Genomic DNA, 24,070 nt, shown 5'->3' with positions numbered 1-24,070 from the left:
TGTGCGCAACTACGGATCTTCGTGAATTTGAGCAGCCCTGTCGAAGTGCGGTGAAGCCAACGCTGGCGCAACTTCGAAGGTAAGTAAATTTTCCCCATTATTTAGGCCTCTTAACTGCATTTCCCATTTCATAGATTCCCTCAGGTCTGATTTTTATTTCAAGAAGGCTATGGAGTCAATCTTTGTTGGATTTTTTTTCAGTAACAATGGCAGTGTTCCTCAGCATCTGATATCCTAGGGTAGACATGATTCTTTATAAAATATCTAGTAAAACTGACTGGGGTACCCATTAGCAACTGAGGAATCAGCAGTGAAAGGCAGGACGGTGGCTGTTCATCTACAATGCAGGTAGCCAGCTGTATAATTTCCACACTTGTAAAAGGGTAATTCTGCTGTAGTAAAACAAATCCTCACCCCCCATGGGACGACCTTGGCATAAGTACTGGTTGTATCCTTTTAGAATAACTTCTAAACCAGCATGTTTGGAACATATAGCACCATAAACATCCAATGGAAAATGCAAGCAGTAGTAGTAGTAATGTTCTCTCTTTTGTGTTTTCTAAGGTGCAGAACTCTCTTTACCTCCCTAATCTGTCATTATTTGTATGTCATTTCCATGTTTGATATATGCGCCCTTCTATTACTGAAAGAAAAGTGTTGTACAGGTATAGGACCTGTTATCCAGAATACTTGTGACGTGGGGTTTTCCAGCTAAGGGGTACGTGATTGGAATCTCCATACAAAATCAATTAAAAACATTAGGGGGGGGGTTATTTGTAAAAATCTGAAAATATCTCATTATTTTCTGAAAGCTACTCCAACCAAATCCGCACCGGTTTTTTCCCCCTTATTTATCAATACATTTTTCCGAAAAAAATCGTGAAAAAAAAACGGAATCGTAAATTTTTTTTCGAATTTGACACGCGATTGCATGAAACCCAGAGCAGATCAGGATATCTTCGGGACATCTCCCATTGACTTCAACGTGAACTCAGCAGGTCTGAGTTAGAGTACGTTTTTATTCGGATTTTGACACCCTCGGGGTCTGATAAATTCTGAAAAATGTTTGTTTTTTTCTCTCTAAAATTTCAGATTTTATAGTAAAATTTTTTTTTGTGTTTTTGGCAGTCTGACTTTAATAAATGACCCCCTTAATAAACCCAACAGGATTGTTTTGCTTCCAATAAGGATGAATTATACAAGATACTGTTGTATTATTAAAGAGAATAAGGAAATCATTAATGTAATTATTAAATTAAAATGGAGTCTATGGGGTTTACAGGTGGGAGGTAAAATGTCTTAGCGTGTTTCTGGATAACAGATCCTATGCCTGTACTATAGTATAGTGCAGTGGTCCCCAACCAGTAGCTCGCGAGCAACATGTTGCTCTCCAACCCCTTGGATGTTGCTCTCAGGGTCCTTAAAGCAGGTGCTTATTTTTGAATTCCAAGCTTGAAAGCAAGTTTTGGTTGCATAAAAACTGAGTATAGTGCCAAGTAGAGACTCCTGTAGGCTACCAGTCCACATAGGGGCTACCAAATAGCCAATCACAGCCCTTATTTTGCACCCCAAGGGACTTTTTTATGCTTGTGTTGCTCCCCAACTCTTTTTACATTTGAATGTGGCTCACAGGTAAAAAAGGTTGGGGACCCCTGGTATAGTGGTTTGTGGGGAAAAAATGAACCTATAAAAGACGCAAGTCAGCAGGTGCATCAAGAGCTATTTATTAGCATAACATTTTTTTCCCAAAGATTCAATAGCAAATGAAGTATGTACATATTCCTTACAGCATTTACACCATTTAAAAAAAGGTTTCATATCGGCCGGCTGAAGTGTACAAAGTACTGCAAAGCACGGATACTGGAACAACAATGTAGCTGACGCTGTACCTTCAGGTCATTCCCGTTTATTAGGAAGAAGTGTGCGGGGTCGGGCCTGACATGAGCCGACTGCCTATTGGGAAGACAGACTTGAAAAAAAAAATTAAGGGGAATAAAAAAGGTTAAAAACAACAAAAGCAAGTGGGGAAAAGGCAGCCAACTGGCAGCAAACACTGCTATGGTTAATACTACAGTAATCACACGTAGTGCCATGGGCACGAAAATACCTCAGGCAAAACACTGTGTCATAACTGATAGAAATTCTTAACATTCATTTCTGTTCAACTTGCAGACCTCCAGCTGCTGTTGAAGTACAACTCTCAAAACCCAATAACATTTTTCACCCCCAGATTTCATGGCCCCCCTCTTCTCTAATTCCAGCCCTGAAGGCAAGTGAAACAGACCTCAGACAGATGTAACATATACGAGCCAACAAATACAGCTCCGCTACTGGCGGTACTTGGGATCCAACTCCTTTATACGGATATGGCTGTGAGTTTCCATTAGTTTCGTTCACAAACTGTTCGACATGTTGATGAATGATCGCGCGGGGCTCTAATGATTCGCTCCATTGAAGGCAACTCATAGACATTTTTTTACATTGTATCTCAGGAGTCTGACAAAAGTTTAAGACTAGCAAATAATACCTCTATAAAAATATATATTACTAAGTTTGCAACATCGGTTTCTTTGCATACTACAAATGTGGTAAACAGAACAGTTCTACCAGCAGACCTTTATACTTCTAATCATCAACCTGTGAGGCTCCATCTACTGCCGGGCTACAATTCCTAGCAGGTTCATTCAACAGCATTGATGTAATAACCTATTATAGTCCTGAAACCTATAACACCCAATCAGCTGTGAACAATCCAATTCAGTTGGTTGCTATGGGTTAAGGTACTAAGGCAAACAGTGGCGTAACTAGAGTGCGTTGGGACCAGCGCACTCTGATCCCCATCCTCCCACCCACTTCCTGACCAGACTCCGCCCTCTCCCCGACACCGCCCACTATCCTCCCCATGCCAATGCTCTCTGCTTCCCTGCTGCAGGTTACAGAGCGGCTGGGGATGGGGTTCTTGTTGGCTATAGAGTAAGCAGACCCCACAGTCCAGGCCCCCCTTTTTCCTCCGGGCCCCCTGCAACTGTGGGGTCTGCTTCCTCTATAGTTACGCCAATGAGGGCAAATGATGTTGGTTACCCCTTAGTTCAGCCAAGCTGAAGAGCCCAAAGCTTTTTTTTTCTGTCCCAGACTAAGGCCTATTTAACGATTGTCCATATAGAAAAGAACAACTAGAAGATAAAACTACTTTTGGACTAAATATATTATTATTAGTGTTGTTTTAAAGAACGAAAACAAACACCTGACAGTTTGCAATTGAATAGCTACGAAAGTGTGTGTTTGTGTGTGTGTATAAGCCAAAGTAAGACTGGAATGACTTCTAAGGAAATGAGATCTACCCTTCATTGTCATGTAAACAGTGTAGTCGAAAATAAATGGACACAAAGCCTTGAACTGGACTTGGGTCTAGAACTTTTGGCAGCAAGTGAGCATATTAAAAGTAGGCTTTGTAGTGATTGTTCAAGTGGAAGCCAGGTCAGTTTACCTGTTGACAGGCATGCAACTTGAAAACATTGCACAACAAGCAACACAGAGCAGTCTGAAAGTTTACAAAGACTTCAAGTAGACTTAACAACCCTTCACAACTGACTATTCACAGACACAAGTTCTAGTCTCTCTCGTTGCATCACAGCTGGCTCGCTCTTACACGTGCGAAACTTTCTGGGAGTCTCTGGCTTGCTTAATGCTATACAACCACTTGATGATCCTGGCATTCCTTTCAATTGCAGAGATGCCATAGGGGACGCGGTCATTGGCATCGTCATTCCTAAGGTCACTGTTGCTGTCCTGAGACTGCTCACAGTCCGAGCTGATCATGCTTGCGCTGCGAAAGTTTAAAGAAATGATGTCGGAATTAGCCCTTGCAAAATTCTCCATTCCAAGGTTTTCAAGCTCTTCAGGATCCAGTCCGCAGAAATTAAAGAATCGTTCCACATCTGCGTCGACTCGGAAGTATCGGTCACTTAAATCCGATTTGGACCGTTGCAGTGAAGGCCTCCGACTGACGCCACATCCAGACTCCAAATTGTCATTTTCTGGTGACTTTAAGGTAGAAAGAGGGGCAAGCTTGGGTTTAGGAGGCAGCGGCGGGGCCGAGCTGCTGCATGGTATTGCTTTGATCTGTTTCACATTGGTTACTTTCCGAATGTCTGAGGAACTGTGAGAAACATGTAAAAAAGTATCGGTTCTCTTTTCCAGAAACCTCCTGCTGATGTTGGAGTTGCTGTCTTGAGGGCTGCCGTGTGTTTGTGTAGGGTAGACTTTCAAGGATTCTGAGAAAGAATGCCGACTGAGGTCAGCGGAGTCGGACCTGTTTGGAGGCCAATTTCGAGAAATTTGTTTATGCACGGACCCTGTACTAGAGCCTTCAGAACTGTTAATAATGTTTTTAAGTATTTCTAGCTTTAAATTTTCTCTTTGTACACAGCTTTCAGTCTTTGTATTGTTGTTGAACATCTTCATAGTTGGGCTACTGAGAGCTCTTTTGGCTCCGGGGCAAATGGGAGGTTTTGCAAGGACTGCTGGCTTTACAGGTTCTTGTTTGGCATTAATAACCTCTTGGCTCTTGACATATTTTGCCTTATCAGCTTCTAGTCTCTCCACTGCGCTGAGCCTTTTGGGATTAGGCTCGGACTGCCTACGGAAGTAGTCGGGTCCTTTGTTGAGGATTCGGAGGGGGACAGCAGATGTGAAAGTAACTGCTGGGCTAACAGGTTTCCCCATGCTACCTGTCTGTAGTGTTTCTGTGGGCATGTTTGGCGATTCTTCTCCTGCAGCCGTTTTGGATTCTCTTCTTGTGTTTCCTGTACGCACTGTGCAGAAACATGTGCATCAAGCACAAACAATAGCAGCGGAGTCTGACTGAAATCTGACTGTCACCAACAACTTGTCATCTTACATTTCATTAAAAGAACACTTTTCTTTTTTGTAAATATTCTCTTTAAATGCAGAAAGGGCAGCAGACAGAGGGCTGTATTAATCTGCTAGGCTGAATCCTTTATTCTCACAGAAGGATGTGGGAGTCCCGTCCTTTCTTTGTGTAGAGATCTGAAACACAAAACAACCAATTGCATGTCAGTATCAGCATGTGACATCATGGCTATAGCAACAGAGAAATACTCAACTGTTTAAAAAAGTCAAACACTACTGGGCACCTTTAACCCCTCCAATGTCATGGGGGGGGGGCACTCAGCAACACGTGACGTTAAATGGAAACACAATGCCATCTGCTAAACCTGCCCGAAATATGAACAGATACTAATTAACATTTCTAAGGGTAAATGGCCAAATGACATATGTGCAGCCATATGGGTCTGAACAGGAAAAAAAAATTCAAGCAGGAGAACGGTAAAAAGAAATAATTATTGACTGCGGAAGAGTTGGAATATTTACTAATATTTTGTAAATGTAATGTAACACTCGTAGCTTTTTAGCTCTATCTGCACAGCTACACGTATCATCTCACAGTCATCTGTGCTACTAGAAATGAATAGGTTTGCACAACAAATCTAGCAGGCTCTCTAAGGCTACACGTGGTGTTTTTTTTTTTGAAAAATACCTTCATTGGCGTAATTACATCATTATCCGGAAACCCGCTATCCATAAACTCCAAATTACAGAAAGGCCATCTCCCATAGACTCCATTTAATCCAAATTTTTAAAAATGTTTTCCTTTTTCTCTGTAATAATAAAACAGTACCTTGTACTTGATCCAAACAAAGATAATTATTCTTTATTGGAAGCAAAACCAGCTTAGGTAAGTGTATTAAATGTTTACAAGATTTTCTACTTGACTTAAGCTATGAAGAATCAAATTACGGAAAGATCCATTATCCAGAAAGCCCCAGGTCTCGAGTATTCTGAATAACAGGTTCCATACCTGTACCTTTTCTCACTTTTTAAAGTTAAACTTCTTAAACTATTTCCCCTGTATCATACAATTTTATTGTCACTGATGCAGTATGTAACCTGTTATCCGGAATTCTCAGGACCTGGGGTTTTCTAGATAAGGGGTCCTATACCTGTACTAAGAATAGGACATTCTATTTATCTCTTTATTACATTTAAACCTGCAGGGGTTATTGGATGCATTTATCTATTTGCGGCAGAAAAATACCTCCTTTCCAAAAAGATGAAAGTATGCAGTGAGCGCAGTATTCATTTATTAGGCTGATCAATTAACTAAAAGCTGTTCTATCACTATATTTGTACAGGCAATGTTAATATTAGCACAGCTATGTCAATTTAACCCTATGCGAATGTAAAAAGGGCAAATACGCACAGCTCTGCCACAAGCCCTGGTTCCCAGATGGGAGTCTCTCATATACAGCGGGAGAGTGAAAGGTCAGCTTAGTGGAGCGGAAAGCATAAAGAAAGCATGCCTCAAGGCTGCCAATAAAAGATCATTCAAATAGACTTCACATCATAGATCTAATTAAGGAGCACGGGGAGATTAACACCACCTCTAGATGCTCCATTGACTAAGAAAAAGACTGCATATCCACAAGGTTTTACAGGGATAGTCTGGGTAGTCTGACATAGTTTTATTGGCTGAAGATTCGCAAAGCAGAGAACTGGAATTAAAGGGAAAAGCCCTGTACCATTAGTGATCTGTTTAACCAAAATGAATAAAGGATTTTATTGCTACAACTAAGTTAACCACAAATTAAGTGTTTAATAATGAAGGAACAATGCCAAACAGTATCAGTCATCTGCAAAAGGAAGACCAAAAAAGTACAAGTATATGATCTATTATACGGAATGCTTGGGACCTGGGGTTTTCCCAGATAAGGAGTCTTGCCGTAATTTAGATCTCCATACCTTATGCCTAGTGAAAATGGATGATTTATTGGACAAACACAATATCCAAGGCTATAGTAAAACTAAAATCTATAGTTAGTGTATGAGTGTATATACAGTACATAGTGTATGTTAGTGTATGGAGGGGCCAGTATGAGTGTTTACATGTATGGATGCTGGATTTTATTTGGAGGGGTTGAACTTGATGGACTTTGGTCTTTTTTCAACCTAACAACTATTTAACCCAATAAGCCCAATAGAATTGTTTTGCCACTAATATGGATTCATGCAGTTTAGTTGCCATCAAGTCCAAGGTATTTTATTATTATTAGAAAGAAAAAGGAAAACATCTTAAAATAATCAATGAGAGATGGTCTTCCTGCAGTTTGAAGCTTTCTGGATAATGGGTTTCCAGATGGGATCCTATATGTACCGATTCCTTGCACTGCTGTGTAGCTGGGAGGAGGGGGCAGCCTTTTTAAAGGCGCAAAGGCTCAGATTAATTAACAGATAAAGTATATAGAAAACAATGTGTTCTGCTGAGATTACCTGTTGAGCTTATCTGCTATCTAACCTGTGCCGTTTAGCAATTTAGCCATGTTTAGCCATATTTCAATTGCCTCCGTTGCTACACAGAAGCTTGTTTATACATACAAAATAGTAGAGTTTCTGAATCAACCAGATCAGTTTTACCAGTGCAGGGCAACACTACATTATATTTTAATTACCTTTAAACATATTTAAAACACACATTTTTAGGTGTTACTGTTTAATGTCTGAAGCCACTTTTTATTACTAATATAAGGTATTTATAAAATGCCAACATATTCTGAAGCACTGTACTATAAAAGAGTGTAAACAATGAAAATACAGAAAAATACACAACAAACCTGATAAGAGGTACAAGAGGTAAAAAGGGCCCTGCCCAAACGAGTATTACAATCTAAACAGGAGGTGAATGAGACAAAAGATACTGTCTACCAGGGTTGGACTGAAGTAATGGGGCCCACTGGTACTGCCACATGAAGGCCCCTCCAGGCAGTCACCAGTGGTCCCCTCCCAGCTTCCCTTTGTGCGAACGACGGTGTGATGCGCGCCTGCCTCAAATGCTGGTGAAGCGTAAACCTGCGTAGGCGCAGCAGCGAGAGTTTTTTAAGGGGGGAGCCAGATCGGGGGAACATGGCTGGGCCAGCGGGGACCCACCAGGTTTTTTCCCGGTGTCCCATGACCCAGTCCGACTATGGGACCTGTTATCTGAAAAACCCAGTTCCTAAAAACTCTGGATAAGGGATCTTTCAGTAATTTGGCTCTTCACACCTTAGGGTGGTGGCAGATGGGGAGAGATTAGTCACCCAGCAACAAATCTTCTCTATGTGGAAGACTAATCTCCCTAAATGCCTTCCCACCAGCAAAAATATGAATTGCCGGCAGGATGGCATTCAAATCACGTTGTAATTCCGAAGTTGCCCAAAGTTACCTCCTGAGGAATTCTGAAGCAAGTCGTATGCCATCCCGCTGTCGATTCATATTCTTGCTAGCGGGGAGGCATTTCGGGGAGATTAGTCGCCCGCAGTAGTGAGGATTTGTCGCCGGGCCACTTATTTCCCCATCTGCCACCACCCTTAACAGAGAACTAAACTCCCCAGTAACAAAATCCCCCCTTAACTGCCTGCCATTGCCCCTTCCCTTCCCTGCACTGTGCATTAGTCAAAAAGAAGCCCCTGGAAAAAACCTGCCCTAAAATGCAGAGCAGCGCAGCGGAGTTCTAGTGAACCATCTTCTGCCCATTCTCATTCTCTTCCGGTCTCAATGCAGACGGGAGCGTGTGCAGTTGAAGCGGATTCTTGACTAGGCCCAACTTACATTCTCCCGCAGGCTTCATGTCAGTAAGAGACCCGAAAGAATATGAACAGGTAGAAGATGGTGCCCAGTAACTACACTATGCTGCTCTGCATTTTAGGGTCAGGGTTTTTTTTCAGGGGCTTCTTTTTGACTAATGCACAATGCGGGGAGGGGGGCAATGGCACGTAGTTAATGGGGGCTTTTGTTACTAGGGGGGTTTAGTTCTCCTACAAAAAAATAAATCCAATGAGCTTGTTTTGCATCCAATAATGACTAATTATATCTTGGTTTGGATCAAGTGCAAAGTGCTGTTTTTATTATTACAGAGATAAAGTTTCCAGATAATGGATCTCATACCTGTACCATGACTTGGATGAATGAAAAATTTCACAATAGCAGCCCCAGGTAAATTTAACAAACTAATTTCCAAAAAAAAAAAAAATGGTGCAACTGTTCTCTGTGCACTAGTGATGTGGTCTCCCATGCTAATCTGCTGGGAGAGAGAGATACAGGGGGTTGCGGGAGAGCACAGCTCAGCCCCAGAATCAGCTCTTATAAGAAGAGAGAAAACACAAGTGTAAAAGGCCAACTTTTTTGTGTCCTGAATTGCTGTCACGTTGTGTTCTGCAAGTGATGGAAGTAGGTAATTATATTCCAAAAATTGATACAGCAGAATTAGGAAGTATAATTAAGAAATGTCTTTTTTTCAAAACTGATAAGGTTATTTGGGTCTGGGAGTTGGCAGAGTTTAAGAAATAGATTTCACCCATTAAGACAGCAACATGGTGCTGAATTATGTCTTGGAGAATAAAGGGCCCATTGCACAGTTCTGAGGTCCTGCCGTCTGTACTTTTGAGCTTAATGCACAATACGGGCAAGGCCTTTACATATTCACTGTAACGTATAATTTAAACCCACTCTGCAGCTCTATATAAAACACACTCTAAATCCCTCTCTGCTATAATTTATGTACAGAAAAAGACCTGTGTCTGCTTGAGATAAAATGTAAACCAGATACTGTACAGGAACAAAATCCAATTGGATCACAGAGAGGGACCCTCACTATTGTTCTAAATACAAACTTTTTTTTTGCTTGAATTTTTTAACATTGTTTAATTACACAAAATAAACAAGGATTCTCCTACCCAAGGTGCCATGAGTGATACTATGGGCATACCTCCTAACTGTCCCATTTTTAGAGGGACAGTCCCTCTTTTGACAGCTCAACCCGCAGACCCATGTTTGTACTGGAAAGTCCAGATTTTCTCTGCACTTAACAGCCAGAAAAAGATACAAAGTTTCTAACTTAATTGGCTTTTGGCACAGAGCCCAGAGCAGCCCCAACAGAAGATTAGATACTTTTGTAACAATTTTGAGATAAGCAAATAAGTAATTGTAACAATATAAGATAACAGGTCCCTTGGGAAAAGTCAGACTCACAGCTTAAAGGGCAATTCACCTTCATTAGCAAAATTGTAATTACTGAAAAAAACCACAGAAAAATGTTCAAACTTTCATAACCTGCCAAATTTTGTAAAATTAAAAAATGGTAATTAGGGGGTGTGGCCACAAAAATGGCTGTTCTCAAAAATATTTTGCAGGGACAACTTTTTTGTCCCTATTTCTATTTCCAAAATGTTGGGAGGTGTGCTATGGGCATCATGTTCTGCACCAGTTCTAATATTCCATTCTAGTATCCACTGGGTGCAATTACTGGTTTGAGTTTCTATGCCTGCTGAAATCTTTTCCAATTTTATTAAAGTACCTCAAAAATAAGCCAGAGTATAAAATACCATTTACTTCCCCAGCCCCAGGTTTCTGTACTAGTGGGCCCCCCGTTACCCGTGTCATTTTTGGCAGGTGGTTCTGCATCTAGAAGGTTGTTTTCACTGACACAAAAATGTTTTGAAAAGCATCTAAGAATGACTTGGGGAAGTGGCACGGAGATAGGAATGTGCACTAGTATTCCACAGGGAGCAGACATTTAGCCTGTATCCTCTATTCTTTCATTCAAACTTCTCTTCCAGTAAGTGAACTCATTACTGAACAACAGCAATGAAATCCTTTATAGACGTATATAACTAGGAAGCCCTACTCCCCAGAGGGCCCAGCAAGTGATCCCTTTTAGCAGTTCTCTCGAGCACAGAGTAACTCCCAAAAATTGAGTTAGGTTGAAAAAAAGACACCTTTCAAGTCGATCTTTAATCTGCCTAACTGCCAGTTGATCCAGAGGAAGACAAAAAAAAACCATTTGAAGCCTCTCCAGTTGCCTCAGAGGGGGAAAGAATTCCTTCCTGACTCCAAAATGGCAATCGGACTAGTCCCTGGATCAACTTATATTATGAGCTATCTCCCATAACCCTGTATTCCCTCACTTGCTAAAAAGACATCCAACCCCTTCTCAAAGCTGTATATTTGTATATGGAGTATTTCTCAGCAGTGCGTCCGGCAAATCAGAATAAAAAATTGCTCAGACAGAATAAGGAACAATTCCTAAATTAAAAGTACCTTCTAATTGGATAATATTTAACCTCTCTAAATGCTACGAGTCACCCAGTATGTACATGGCGATGAAGATACTCAAAGAAAAAGTGAGTAAATAAAATGATGCCATTCTTACACGCAATGCCTGCGATTAATTCTGTCACTTTTTTTACACCACATAATAAAATCTGCCCCTAGATGTATTGTCTAGCAGGAAACGGATTAACCCACCCACTACATTATGATCTAATGATCATTTTTGCCTATAAATAGGAATTAACACGAATGAATGTCAGCTTCAGTAACGTTATTCAGTAACTAGTACAAAAGCTGATGCTTGAAGGCCGTGTCCTTGTTAAACAGCTTTATTACTAATTTAGTATTATTTGGTATTTCTAAACTGCTCCATCTGCCTTGTATGCAAGGATTAAGTGCAGCATAGAGTCCCTGATTTTATTCTCCATCATGGACAGAACAACAAGGAGAGAAGTCATGAAGCATCACGTTACGGCCCTTCAGAATTACTTACTGCCATCTCTGTAGATTTAGGAACATGCTAGATTGAAAGAGAAGATTTATTTTTGTGGGTCCCATTGCATTGTTATAGGGTGAAAGGACAATAAACACTGGTTAATGAACAGAGCCTGTCCTTATAATGTGTCCTGTTCTGCTATTCATTTAAATGGGAGCTGGGTTATTAAATTCCATGTGCTGTGTTTATAAACAAACATTCACTAATGAAATCTAAACTAACATGAGAACACATTTAGCACAATACTGTTAAAGACATTGTTGCTTTTTATGAATCCCAAAAATGGAGTGCTGCTCCAGGCCTGTAACACCAGATTGGTGTCAGGTGCCGTCAGGTATCGGGCCCAATGCTGCCCAAAACCCAAAAACTGTATACACAACTGGCACAACTGATGCAATTGATTCGGTGATCAGTGTTGATTCAGCTCACAAAACACACCGGCAACTTTTCGAGCCTCTGCTGGGCTCTTTATCAAGCTTGATATTGTTGCATTGCCGCTGTGTGCATCCAACACAACTGTCAGATGCGAATGCTGCATGTTGCGTCTTCATCCGACACCCGTATGATGTCGGATGCACACAGCGACAACTTCCGACATTCCTATTACTTGCCTTAGATTCAGAGAATCCAACGTGATGCCTGCGATTCATCTCAGCGTGTTGGAACGGATGCTATCGCAGGTAAAATTGATTGTGTAGAACATTTAGCAAAGATCGAATACTGTTATGTTATGTGAACTTATTTTACTCTAATAAATTTGAATGCACTCACAACTCGAATGGGAGGTTATTTAAGAAAAAACACCAACCTCTAACATTCAATCGAATACGAAAGACCCGAAAATACTAATATGAATCAAATTTTCCTCCAAAAAAAGAAACTTTGAATGTCAGGAAGGTTATTAACATCTTCAAATGTTTCAACGGACCTCTGCCATTGACTTCTATAAGAATTCGGCAGATTTTAGGTGGCGAAGTATCAAATTAGAATGGTTACCATGATCGAGATGTGATAAATCGCACATTCAAATTGGTGGTTTTAAATTCGAATTTGTGAGTTTTTACCCCAAAAAAATGTGAATTTAACATTCGAACCTTACTAAATCTGCCCCTAACTGATGAAGTTAATTATAGGCCAGAGATTCTGGCAATGTCCTAGGTGATGAGCACAGATTACAATCTAACAACTGTAATGACTTCAAAGACCATTATATATGACCATTTTGGAATGAGCAGGATCACTAGTGTGTATTATCAGGGATGTAAAACTGCCCCACTAGCTCCTGGGATCTACAGTTTATTTACCACTGAGGTTTATTGTACATGTGGAAGAGCAGGACTATGACCGGCTGGTGGAAAGATGGCGGAGATAATACAATTTAAATAATTCTAGTAATAAAGCCGGGGTTAAAGTCTTCATTAGAGATTTGCGGTTTGCACAGGCCACACAGAATACTGGAGGGTGATGCAAGCTGGAGCTCCACAACAAATAACTGCAATTACTCTTGGTTGGAGCAAATGTCAAAAATAAACTGCTGGCTGAGTAAATAAAATGAGATCCTAGATGAACTGCATTTGCAAATGCTGATTTTACCCCACTTGTTCATAGATGTACATTTCCCATTGGCAGGCAACACATGAGAAGTAACATTATGGGGCAGATTTAGCAAGGGTCAAATTGAAACTTCAAATTTCGAATTAGAATTTTCACGTTTTTTATGGCCAAAACTGTCAAATTCGACTAGGGAATTGTTAAAATTCGATTCGAGTTTTTTTAAAAAATTCGAATTAGATTTTCAAGATTTATCATACTCTAGGAACTCGAATTCGACTAATCGTCATATAAAACCCGATGAAATGCTGTTTAGTCAAAGGAATACGTCCTGGGATCAATTTGGATTTGTTTGTAGCCTTCCTGACATTCAAGTTTTTTCTCCTAATAAACTTGAATCAAGTTTTTAAAACTCAAATTGAATTTGATTTGTTTTCGGGTCGAACCTATTCACCAGAGTTTTGCAAATTTGATTTTTTAAATAAATTTCAATTGGTTGAATTTCGAGTTCACAGGAGTTTTTAAAAACTCACATGAATTCGAAATGCAACCTTTGATATATGTTTCTTTTGCCGGTCTGGGCCCCGTCATTACTGGGAAGTCACATTATGTAAATGTATGATTACTGTAAATAAACACTTGCATGAGTAAGATGGCTAATCTTTCTGCCTGCTGTTTAAATAGTCCCAGCAGTTTACAGAATATATTCAAAATAATGCTAATGCATCTGGAAAACAAACATCATAATAGGTTTGATTTTCGTTATCGTAGGAAATGATTGATTTACTGTGTAACCAGAAAACATTCTCAAGGGCAGCAGTCACAAAAGTCATTCTGATTTCTATCCATTCATTTATAAAGTGCCAATGCTGTACAGGTATCAGATCGGTTATTGGAATATGAGGAATCGGGTAATTTCCAGATTAGGTATTTATTCAGAATTTGGATCAGCCATACCTTAAGTCTACTAAAACATAAAAACCTTAATTAAATCAAGTGGCATTGTATTGCCTTCATCATGGAGTTATGCAGCTTAGTTACTAATAATTTAAAGTCAGATATAGATAGCTATATATATATATATATATATATATATATATATATATATATATATATATATATATATATATAGATATAGATAGATATATATATATATATATATATATATATATATATATATATATATATATATATATATATACACACTATAGATATATATCTATAGCGGAGTGCTGCCACAATTAATAATATATATATATATATATATATATATATATATATATATATATACTAGTAAATCAGCTCCAAAACCAGTAGTCTATCCCAGAGAAACTTAAATAATATTAATTATCAGTTACTTATAACATAGTGATCCATAGATTATTGTATCATTATCACGTATTCATAAAGTGCCAACATATTCCACAGCCACGTACAAAAAGAAGGTGTATACATTAAACATACAGTTTTCCATACAAAGTAGCAGCAAATATGCAATACAAGGTAAAGGTAAAGAAGGCCCTACCCATAACAGCTTACATATAGCCTACAAACTGGTGGATCAATAAACTGCTATCCCTACCCCACAGGTACCAGGACACACAGCAGAATAAAGTCACCTACCATGGCAGACCTGAGTAAATTCAAATAAGACAGCTCAGCAGAACACATCACTAGTTATTGTCTTAAATCCGCTGCTCTCCCAGTGACATTTACTTATAATTCACATTGCAGACAAAATAATTGTAGCAAAGTGGCCAATTTTATGGGTAAAATCACATTTCATATTACAATTCAAGAAACAGTTTCCATATCCACATCACAGTATCCGCTATTAAAGCTACTGGTGCCAAAATAGACTTTTAAAGCTAATGGTGGGGGAGGATTAAGCCATGTGAGACCCTTGATCAGGAGACACGTCCCAAGAAATGCTGTCATGTTGTGTGCCAAGCAATGAAAAATGACCAGAGGTAAATGGTTTGGGCATCCGTATGGGGTTTACCTTGACGTGGAATGGGGGCTTGCCAATTTTATAATCGTAACTTTGTAACTAAAAACCCCTGTTTTTGAAAGTATATGCACTTGTACATCAGCTTATCCTATAATAACTAAATAAAGCTAAAGAGAATGTAGAGGTGTTCTCAAGGACCTTCAACAGTTCATGGTTTTAAGCACCTTGCTTAAGCATAGGTGACTTTCTTATAGTTTTCACCAACCTGTTCTCCAGCATTTATATATAGTCCTGTTGATGGTGGCTGAAACATCCAAGCAGATGTCATAAAAGGTAGAACGTTTGCTTCTGGTCTAGTTACCCATAGCAACTAGCCAGAAGGTAGCATTTACTGGTGATCTTATGCAAGAAAGCTATTTGATTGGTAGCTTTGGTTTATTAGCACATTTTGCAGTTTTAGCAGCAGGGACAGGACAATAAAAAGCCCACTCTTGTATTTTAGTGGCACTGAATGGATAGACATAGAAATTATTCATAGACCAAAAAAATCATAATATTTTAGTTTTATATGTAAAGTTGGAGGTATCGTGATAACGTATGAGCCATGTAGCTTCTCAGCTGTGACACAATTTGCGGAGTTGGAGCACATGTAAACACAAACCCTAGAATCGCATTAAAAGGTATTGTATCTATCCAGTGCAAGACTGGCTCAGCGGGATACCAGGAAAGCTCCCAGAGGGCCCAGGGGTCAGTGGATATTTCTGACTATTTTATGGTCATTACCTATTTGTGTATGGGAATGAAGAAGAGAAATAGACAGGAGAACAGTTTATAGTATGTAATGGAAAGGGTCTAGGAGAATAAAGAGACAGAAGAAGGGAGTAAAGATAGCTTAGAGAGTGAGCCCAATGTCTAAGGTTTTCTGGTCTTCCCCTTTCACCCAAAACCAACACTGTATGTGTCTCCTATAGTATATTTGGATCTGATCTGCTATGAGATTCATATTGCATAAAAATTCCACTTGTTCTGAGCATGCCAGATCTTTCACTGGAATGGCATGGGCTTGTGCCAGATGCATCAATAATGTCTGCTCAACAGAGCCCAGCGAGATATTGCCCTTTCCTTAGCTTGTTTGGAACATTCAGCTTAAGCTGCCAAACCAAATATATGACAAAGCAGTCAGCAATAAAGACAAAGACTGTTGATTTTTTTTTTTTTTGGACAGGAAAATGCACAAAGTGCAAGCACCTTATTAAATATTACTGCAAGAAAATGTCACTCCCCAAAGAATTATAGATCACAGTGCTAATTATATGTATAACGATCTGTGGCTGCTGCCAACAGTATCAGTGAGATGATATAACAGTGACTTTCTCAGCGTATTATCCAATGATTTGGTCTGAATGAATCAGAGAAGGCGGCTTATTAAACATGTCTATGTTGCCGGAAGGTATGCCATGGCCCTAAACAAAACCAACTAAATAAACCTCATGCCAGCTTAATCCAAATGCGGATTTCAAGGATCCACCTAGCTTTATTAGAGCTTTATTATTAGTATGACTCTCGGCTCATTTTAGAGTCAATCAAACTAAAAGTATCCCAGATATAAATGTTTAGCAAGTATTAATAGCCACCTTAAACTGCTGCTCTGTTAGCATTATTATATTCTACAATGCTGAGTACATCTGCAGAATTATCAAACACAGGCAGATGAGGTTTGGCACAAGTACCTCTCTATAATAGGTCAATTGGTATCTCAGCTAGGAGGGTACCAGTTCCATTCTATTGCTTTGCACAGCATCATTCCTGCAGCCATTGTTTAGTATATTCAGCAAGTTATACCCTGAGTTTGCAGGATTACTTTCATCCCACAACATATTATATTGCACGAAAATTTAAACTCAGCAGCGTTTATGAAAGGGGAAGCTCCATTTAATTAGCTCATGCAGATAAAGCCTGCTCATGCCCTCACAGAAAATAAATAAACAGCCAGATGTTCCAGACTGTTGCACAGAGAAAGTCAGGAGTCAACAGTGTGTAAGTAAAGGGTGTAAATCAATGACAGCCTGGGTCTGTGGCATTCCTGGTTTATAGTTTACTAGAGGAACATGAAAATGTGCATTTAGTTTAAAAAATGGCCCCAGTCTGGTTACAACTTAAACATGAAAAGAAGGGGAAATTAATTTGCTCCGGGTATAGCCATTAAATCATATTACAAGTACAACCATACCATAGGCTAGAAAAGTGAACTAGCAAAGAGAGACAAAAGAATCTGATAAACTAGGGGAAGGATTTTCTGTTGCACATGGGAATATAAAACATTCCATCATGTGGTTCTTTTATTTTTGAACATGGTGTTAGGAAGCTCTTTATCAAACCTGTAATCCAAGTGTCTAACATATCCACATGACGTTCAAAGATTCGCAGCAATTATGATATAGATAAAATGCAGTCAAATGATTTAGGGTGCCAATGGGAAGGTGTAAACTCCTTGGTAGATATTTACACTCACAGCAGCGGCTGAATGCAGAGGCAAGGTAATAAAAAAGCTGTGTTCTCAAGGTTTGTCTCTTTTACTGGAAGGTACTGAAATCAAGGAGCTTGATCCACCAATTACTGTATGTGTCAGTTGTTTATACTGAAAAAGCCCTACCTTTAGCATTCAGCTGCAAAAATATCTAGTTTTTATTCAGCCCACATACATACAGATAAGGCTATGTTTGGGGCCCCTCTGGGCTTGAGAAAGTGCCTGTCACTGTAGGACAGCCTTTATAGTGAGCATGGCAGCAGACATACTTTATTAAACGGTAATAGCACTAATATGCCCAAAAATAACTTTATACTGGAACAATGATGATGGATATAAGTACTATCTAGTGCAGTGATCCCCAACCAGTGGCTTATAAGCAACATGTTGCTCACCAACCCCTTGGATGTTGCTCCCAGTGGTCTCAAAGCAGATGCTTATTTTTGAATTCCAGGCTTGGAGGCAAGTTGTGGTTTCATATAAACCAGATTTACTGCCAAACTAAGTCTCCTGTAGACTGCCAGTCCACATAGAGTCTACCAAATAGCCAATCACAGCCTTTATTTGCACCCCAAAGGACTTTTTCGTGCTTGCTCCCCAACTCTTTTTACATTTGAATGTGGCTCACGGTTGAAAAAGGTTGGGAACCCCTGATCTAGTGCTGTGCTGTGCAAGCTGTGGGTTAGCATTTGCAGGCTGGTTTAAAGGAACAGTAACACCAAAACAATAAATTTTTTCTAAAATAATGAAAATATAATGTAGTGTTGTGCTGCACAGGAAAGATGCACAACTATAGTTTATGTAAAAATCTGCAGTGTAGCCAAGGGGGCAGCTATTCAAAGCTGAAAAGGGAGAAAAGGCACCAGTAAGATAACAGACAGGCCTGGATTTGTGGAAAGGCCACCTAGGCCCGGGCCTAGGGCGGCAGGATTTTAGGGGGGCAACATGCCGCCCAACCACACCCACATTGGTTCAAAAACACTGGGGATGCGCTGGTAATATAATTTTTTAAATTTCCCGTGCACCAATACCCATTAGAGTTGCACAAAAGGCAATGAATGAAGAAAAAATACAAAACCTTCCAAAAAGTTAGGTCTGCTTGAAACATTAGCGTAGCTTGACATATCCTCATACACAGATATGCACATGAACCCCCCTCTGGATCAGAGAATATCTTCTGGATCAGAGAATATCTACTAATGTCATCTCAGGCACCTGAGGGATAAAAAGTCATTAATAATGCTTTTTCATGATGCCAGGGAAGAGTAATGCATAACAGAGTAAGTCAAATGGCTCACTGGAACTGTGCCTTGAACCAAATCACTTGGCTTGTTGGCAATTAAAACACTGCTAAGAAAATACTTCTGTGCCTCCAAAGAAATGAGGACAAGCGCACACACACACACACTGTATACAGTATATAGTGTGGGCTTTCATGTTATTTAGTGCACACTATAGAGTTAATTTCCTTGTAACCTGCCTGGAGGGATTTCCAAGCAGTGTGTTTCTATGGAAACTGCATTAACGAAGGGAACTCATTGCACATAGTTGGCACCCAGACAAGAGACTTTTTCTTTTCCTTATTATTTTGGAGGGAGGAAATGAGATGGGTGAATTTAAGTGAAGGTAAATAGAATTTGCCTCCTCTGTAAACACATCCCCACTGCTCAGCCTCAGTCAGAGAGAGAGATATTCCTCTATTTCCATTTCATACAACTGAAGGTCTGTGAGATGGCATGACTTGTGCTTGTCAGATTTGTGGAATACATTTTCTTTCTTGTACTATTCCTCCTATCTGAAAATGTGCCAATTACAATTTGCTAAGAGCATCTCTCAAAGGAACCATGTCCCAGTGACCCATTGAGTTATTCCACCTCCTCGTCGGCGCTTCCCATTATGAAATGATGGATCCTGGGACTTGAAGTCCATTTTGTTTAAACTATATCCCCCAAACAACATAGGTCTCTATAAAAAATATATTGCATAAAACAGCTCATGTGTAAAACCCTGCTTCATGTACATAACCCATTTTCATAATAATATACTTTTTAGTAGTATAGTATCATAACTCTCAACATCCTCTCAACATCCTAGAAAGAAGGGCAAAAAATGTGGCGTTTGACGGTTTTTTGACAATGCCCATTTATGTGGCCACACCCCCTAATTACCATGTTCATTTTCCAAAACTTGGCAGGTTATAAAAGTTTGAACACGTTTCTGTGGTTTTTAGGTGTTATTACAGTTTTGCTAATGAAGGTAAATTGCCCTTTAAGCTGCAAGTCACAGTTTCCCCAAGAGATCTGCTTAACTTAAATACTTGCTTTGTATTGCTTTGCTGTGCTTATCTTAAATTGTTACAAAAGTATCCAAGTGCAGCTGCCACTATTCTGGGTTCTCTGCCAAAAGCCAATTAAGTTAGAAACTTTGTATCTTTTTTTCTGGCTATTCAATGGAGGAGATCAAAGAGAAAGTCGGGACAAAACAGACAGTTGGGAGGTATGTGGTATAGAAGCTGTGCACCACTTACTGTGGAAAGCAGGTGCAGAGAATACATAAAATCCAAACCAAAAGCTCCAGATCCCTGGCAGGCTCATTCGGAACAGGTCAACAGATCAAACCTGTTCCGAATGTGCCTGCCAGGGATCCGGATCATTTGGTTTGGATTTTGCATCTAAGACACCCAAACTTCATTCTGAAGCCAGAAGGGGATTAAAGAGATCTGCAGTATTGTGGTGAGCAGGTCCCTACCTATTTGCATTTTAGCGGTTTACCATTGTTGTGAAGGCATAGAATGCACAGCAGCATCTGACCAGGTGTTATAGAGAGAATAAATATCAATGACATGAATCATTTTTTTATATATAGAATGTAGGGTCCTAGCACTCACGAGAAATCCAAACAATGATGCCTGGGTGCAGTCCACGCACTGGCTAGAAAAAAATCATTTAAAGAGGTTGCACTCACAGGTCTTAAAGTGAAAATAAAAAATGTTTATTATAAAAGATGTCAAATTGATAAAGGCTTTTGTTGCAGCCGAAATGTTAGATACTTTATATATATATATATATATATACACACACACACACACACACACACACATCTATATCTATATATAAACCCCTTAGCCCCCCCCCCCACAAGTGAGCTAACAGTGACTAAAGCTTTCCTTGCAGGCCGAGTCTTGTGTGATTTCCTGATACATGAGACATATTCTATACAAACATGTGATTCAGCACAGCACAGTGCTCCTTTGACCCATTTCTTCTGCAATGTGTCTAAGCATTCTCAAATAGTGCTGAAACAGCAAAATCAGAAATTGACAAGTTGAATATCAGGGCAATGTTACATTTCAGAAATCAGGTTAAAAGCCAACTGGTTTATGCTATAAAGGGTATTTATAAAACATCCACGTCTCCTTAAATTATCAGAATTTGTGTTTTCATAGGAAATAAAAAGACCAACATCTTACAAAATTTCCCTGTGCAGTGCTGTCTCTGCACAGGCTTCTTTATATACCGTTTTACTGTGTTCAATAGTCCCTAACAACAAAATAACAGGCTATCTTACAAAATAAGTTCATTTTTAGATTCCACTCAGATACATTTTACCATATTAATCCCTAATTAAATTATTTTAATTTTGATAATTTCCTTTCTTATCAAAAATATATGAGTAACTAAATGAGAACTAAATAGATCACTAGGCCTATGTAAAGAAATGCTATATTATAAATACACAAAAGCAATAAATATCCTGTGCTTAGTAATTTCTGTCACTCAGGGACTTATAGAATCCTTATATTTTACAAAATGGGGTACATTATGAAATGTATAATATATGTATAAGAATGCACCCTTCAAAAAAAAAAATGCACCCTAGGGTTATCATAGTGAGAATAAAAAGCAACTGTAATGCTCTAAAGCTTGCTATGCTTATTTAGCATATAAATCACCACTACATAATATTACATAGTTACATAGTTAAATTGGGTTGAAAAAAGACAAAGTCCATCAAGTTCAACCCCTCCAAATGAAAACCCAGCATCCATACACACACCCCTCCCTACTTTTAATTAAATTCTATATACCCATACCTATACTAACTATAGAGTTTAGTATCACAATAGCCTTGATTTTATGTTTGTCCAAAAAATCATCCAAGCCATTCTTAAAGGCATTAACTGAATCAGCCATCACAACATCACCCGGCAGTGCATTCCACAACCTCACTGTCTTGACTGTGAAGAACCCCCTACGTTGCTTCAAATGAAAGTTCTTTTCTTTTAGTCTAAAGGGGTGGCCTCTGGTACGGTGATCCAATTTATGGGTAAAAAGGTCCCCTGCTATTTGTCTATAATGTCCTCTAATGTACTTGTAAAGTGTAATCATGTCCCCTCGCAAGCGCCTTTTTTCCAGAGAAAACAACCCCAACCTTGACAGTCTACCCTCATAATTCTTCCATCCCTCTAATCAATTTAGTTGCACATCTCTGCACTCTCTCCAACTCATTTATATCCCTCTTAAGGACTGGAGTCCAAAATTGCACTACATACTCCAGATTAGGCCTTACCAGGGACCTATAAAGAGGCATAATTATGTTTTTATCCCTTGAGTTAATGTCCTTTTTTTTGCAAGACAGAACTTTATTTGCTTTAGTAGCCACAGAATGACACTGCCCAGAATTAGACAACTTGTTATCTACAAAGACCCCTAGATCCTTCTCATTTAAGGAAACTCCCAACACACTGCCATTTAGTGTATAACTTGCATTTATATTATTTTTGTCAAAGTGCATAACCTTGCATTTATCAACATTGAACCTCATTTTCCAGTTTGCTGCCCAGTTTTCCAATTTAGACAAATCACTCTGCAAAGTGGCAGCATCCTGCATGGAACCTATAGTCCTGCACAATTTAGTATCATCTGCAAAAATAGAATCAGTACTTTCAATGCCCACCTACAGATCATTAATAAACAAGTTGAAAAGCAAGGGACCTAGTACAGAGCCCTGCTGTACTCCACTAACAACAGTGGTCCAATTAGAAAATGTTCCATTTACCACCACTCTTTGTAGTCTATCTTTTAGCCAGTTCTCTATCCAGGTACAAATACTATGTTCCAGGCCAACATTCCTTAATTTAACCAATAACCTTTTGTGTGGCACTGTATCAAATGCTTTAGCAAAGTCTAAGTAAATCACATCCACTGCCATCCCAGAATCGAGGTCTCTACTTACCGTCTCATAAAAGGAAATTAAGTTAGTCTGGCAAGATCTATTACGCATAAAACCATGCTGGCACAAACTCATAGTATTATGATTTGCTATGAAGTCCAGTATCTTATCCTTTATTAACCCTTTGAAAAGCTTTCCTACCACTGACGTCAGACTAACTGGCCTATAGTTTTGAGGCTGAGAACGGGATCCTTTTTTGAATAGAGGCACCACATTAGCAATTCGCCAGTCTCTCTGCACTATGCCAGATCTCAATGAATCCTGAAAAATTAAGTAAAGAGGTTTGGCAATCATAGAGCTAAGCTCGCTAATTACCCTGGGATGAATACCATCTGGCCCCGGACCTTTGTTAATCTTAAAATGTTCTAGTCTCTTTTGAATTTCTTCATGTGTGAACCATGCATCATTAGTTGTATTACTAGAATTGGTACTATTAAGAAGGAAACCTTCACTTACTGGTTCCTCATTTGTGTAGACAGTTTGTCATATTTATTTTCAAAGTGTCACCCTGAAACATTTTAACCCCTTTAAAATCAAACCCTAATGTGTGCCTTGAACACGGAGTAGGAAATAGAATCTTGCTTTGAAATATATTTGAGTATAGGCCAATGGACACTCCACCCTGTCATTTCATTAAAACAGTGAATAAAAATACCTTAAAAAAAAAAAAAGATACCTTTAAAAAAAATAAATAAATAAATAAAACAGTGAATGACCGGACAAGCAAGGTTTTGCTGCAAGCGATTTTGACAGACATAAGATGCAAAAACTAGCTGTCACAAAGAAGCTTCCATTTATAAAGAGGGCTTGACAGATTACCTTCTGTACACTACTTCTTTATACAACAATATTCCATTAATAGAGAGAGGCTAACCAAGATCTGAAGAGATAAAGGTGGTCATGGACGCACCCATAATATCTTATTTGGTGCATCTATGCTGGCAGAGGAGCCGACCGATATCAGCAGAAGACTTGGATATTGGTCAGCTCGTCAATCGGGCTGCCAGAAAATTGATTGGGCGCCTTTGAAAGGACCTGAACAACGGCTACTGTTAGTGCTGAATCATCAGATACAGGTAGAATGCTATTGTTTCTCCTTGTATATCTGACAACTCAGCTCTAACAGTTAGTATTGAAAACAAACAATCTT

At 39.2% G+C, this 24,070-nt stretch overlaps 1 protein-coding gene across 5 annotated transcripts in view; it reads right to left on the bottom strand.

Moving 5' to 3' along the window:
- Nucleotides 1-2,581: 2,581 nt before the first annotated feature.
- Nucleotides 2,582-24,070, bottom strand: part of fam110b.S (family with sequence similarity 110 member B S homeolog) — a 103,187-nt gene continuing 81,698 nt past the window's right edge. For 4 of the 5 annotated variants that reach the window (XM_018223735.2, XM_041567874.1, XM_018223739.2 and 1 more), the window contains one exon: nucleotides 2,582-5,049. In XM_018223735.2, coding sequence (XP_018079224.1) covers nucleotides 3,646-4,755 — 1,110 coding nt within the window. In that variant the 5' untranslated portion in view covers nucleotides 4,756-5,049 and the 3' untranslated portion in view covers nucleotides 2,582-3,645. Of the gene's footprint in view, nucleotides 5,050-18,766; nucleotides 18,904-24,070 lie in introns of all 5 variants that reach the window. The other variant, XM_018223737.2, reaches the window with a different exon arrangement.

This window comes from Xenopus laevis, chromosome 6S (assembly GCF_017654675.1).
Source record: "Xenopus laevis strain J_2021 chromosome 6S, Xenopus_laevis_v10.1, whole genome shotgun sequence".
Classification (NCBI taxonomy): Eukaryota; Metazoa; Chordata; class Amphibia; order Anura; family Pipidae; genus Xenopus; species Xenopus laevis.
The sequence above is the reverse complement of the archived record's forward strand: the minus strand, read 5'-3'. Positions and strand labels throughout refer to the sequence as shown.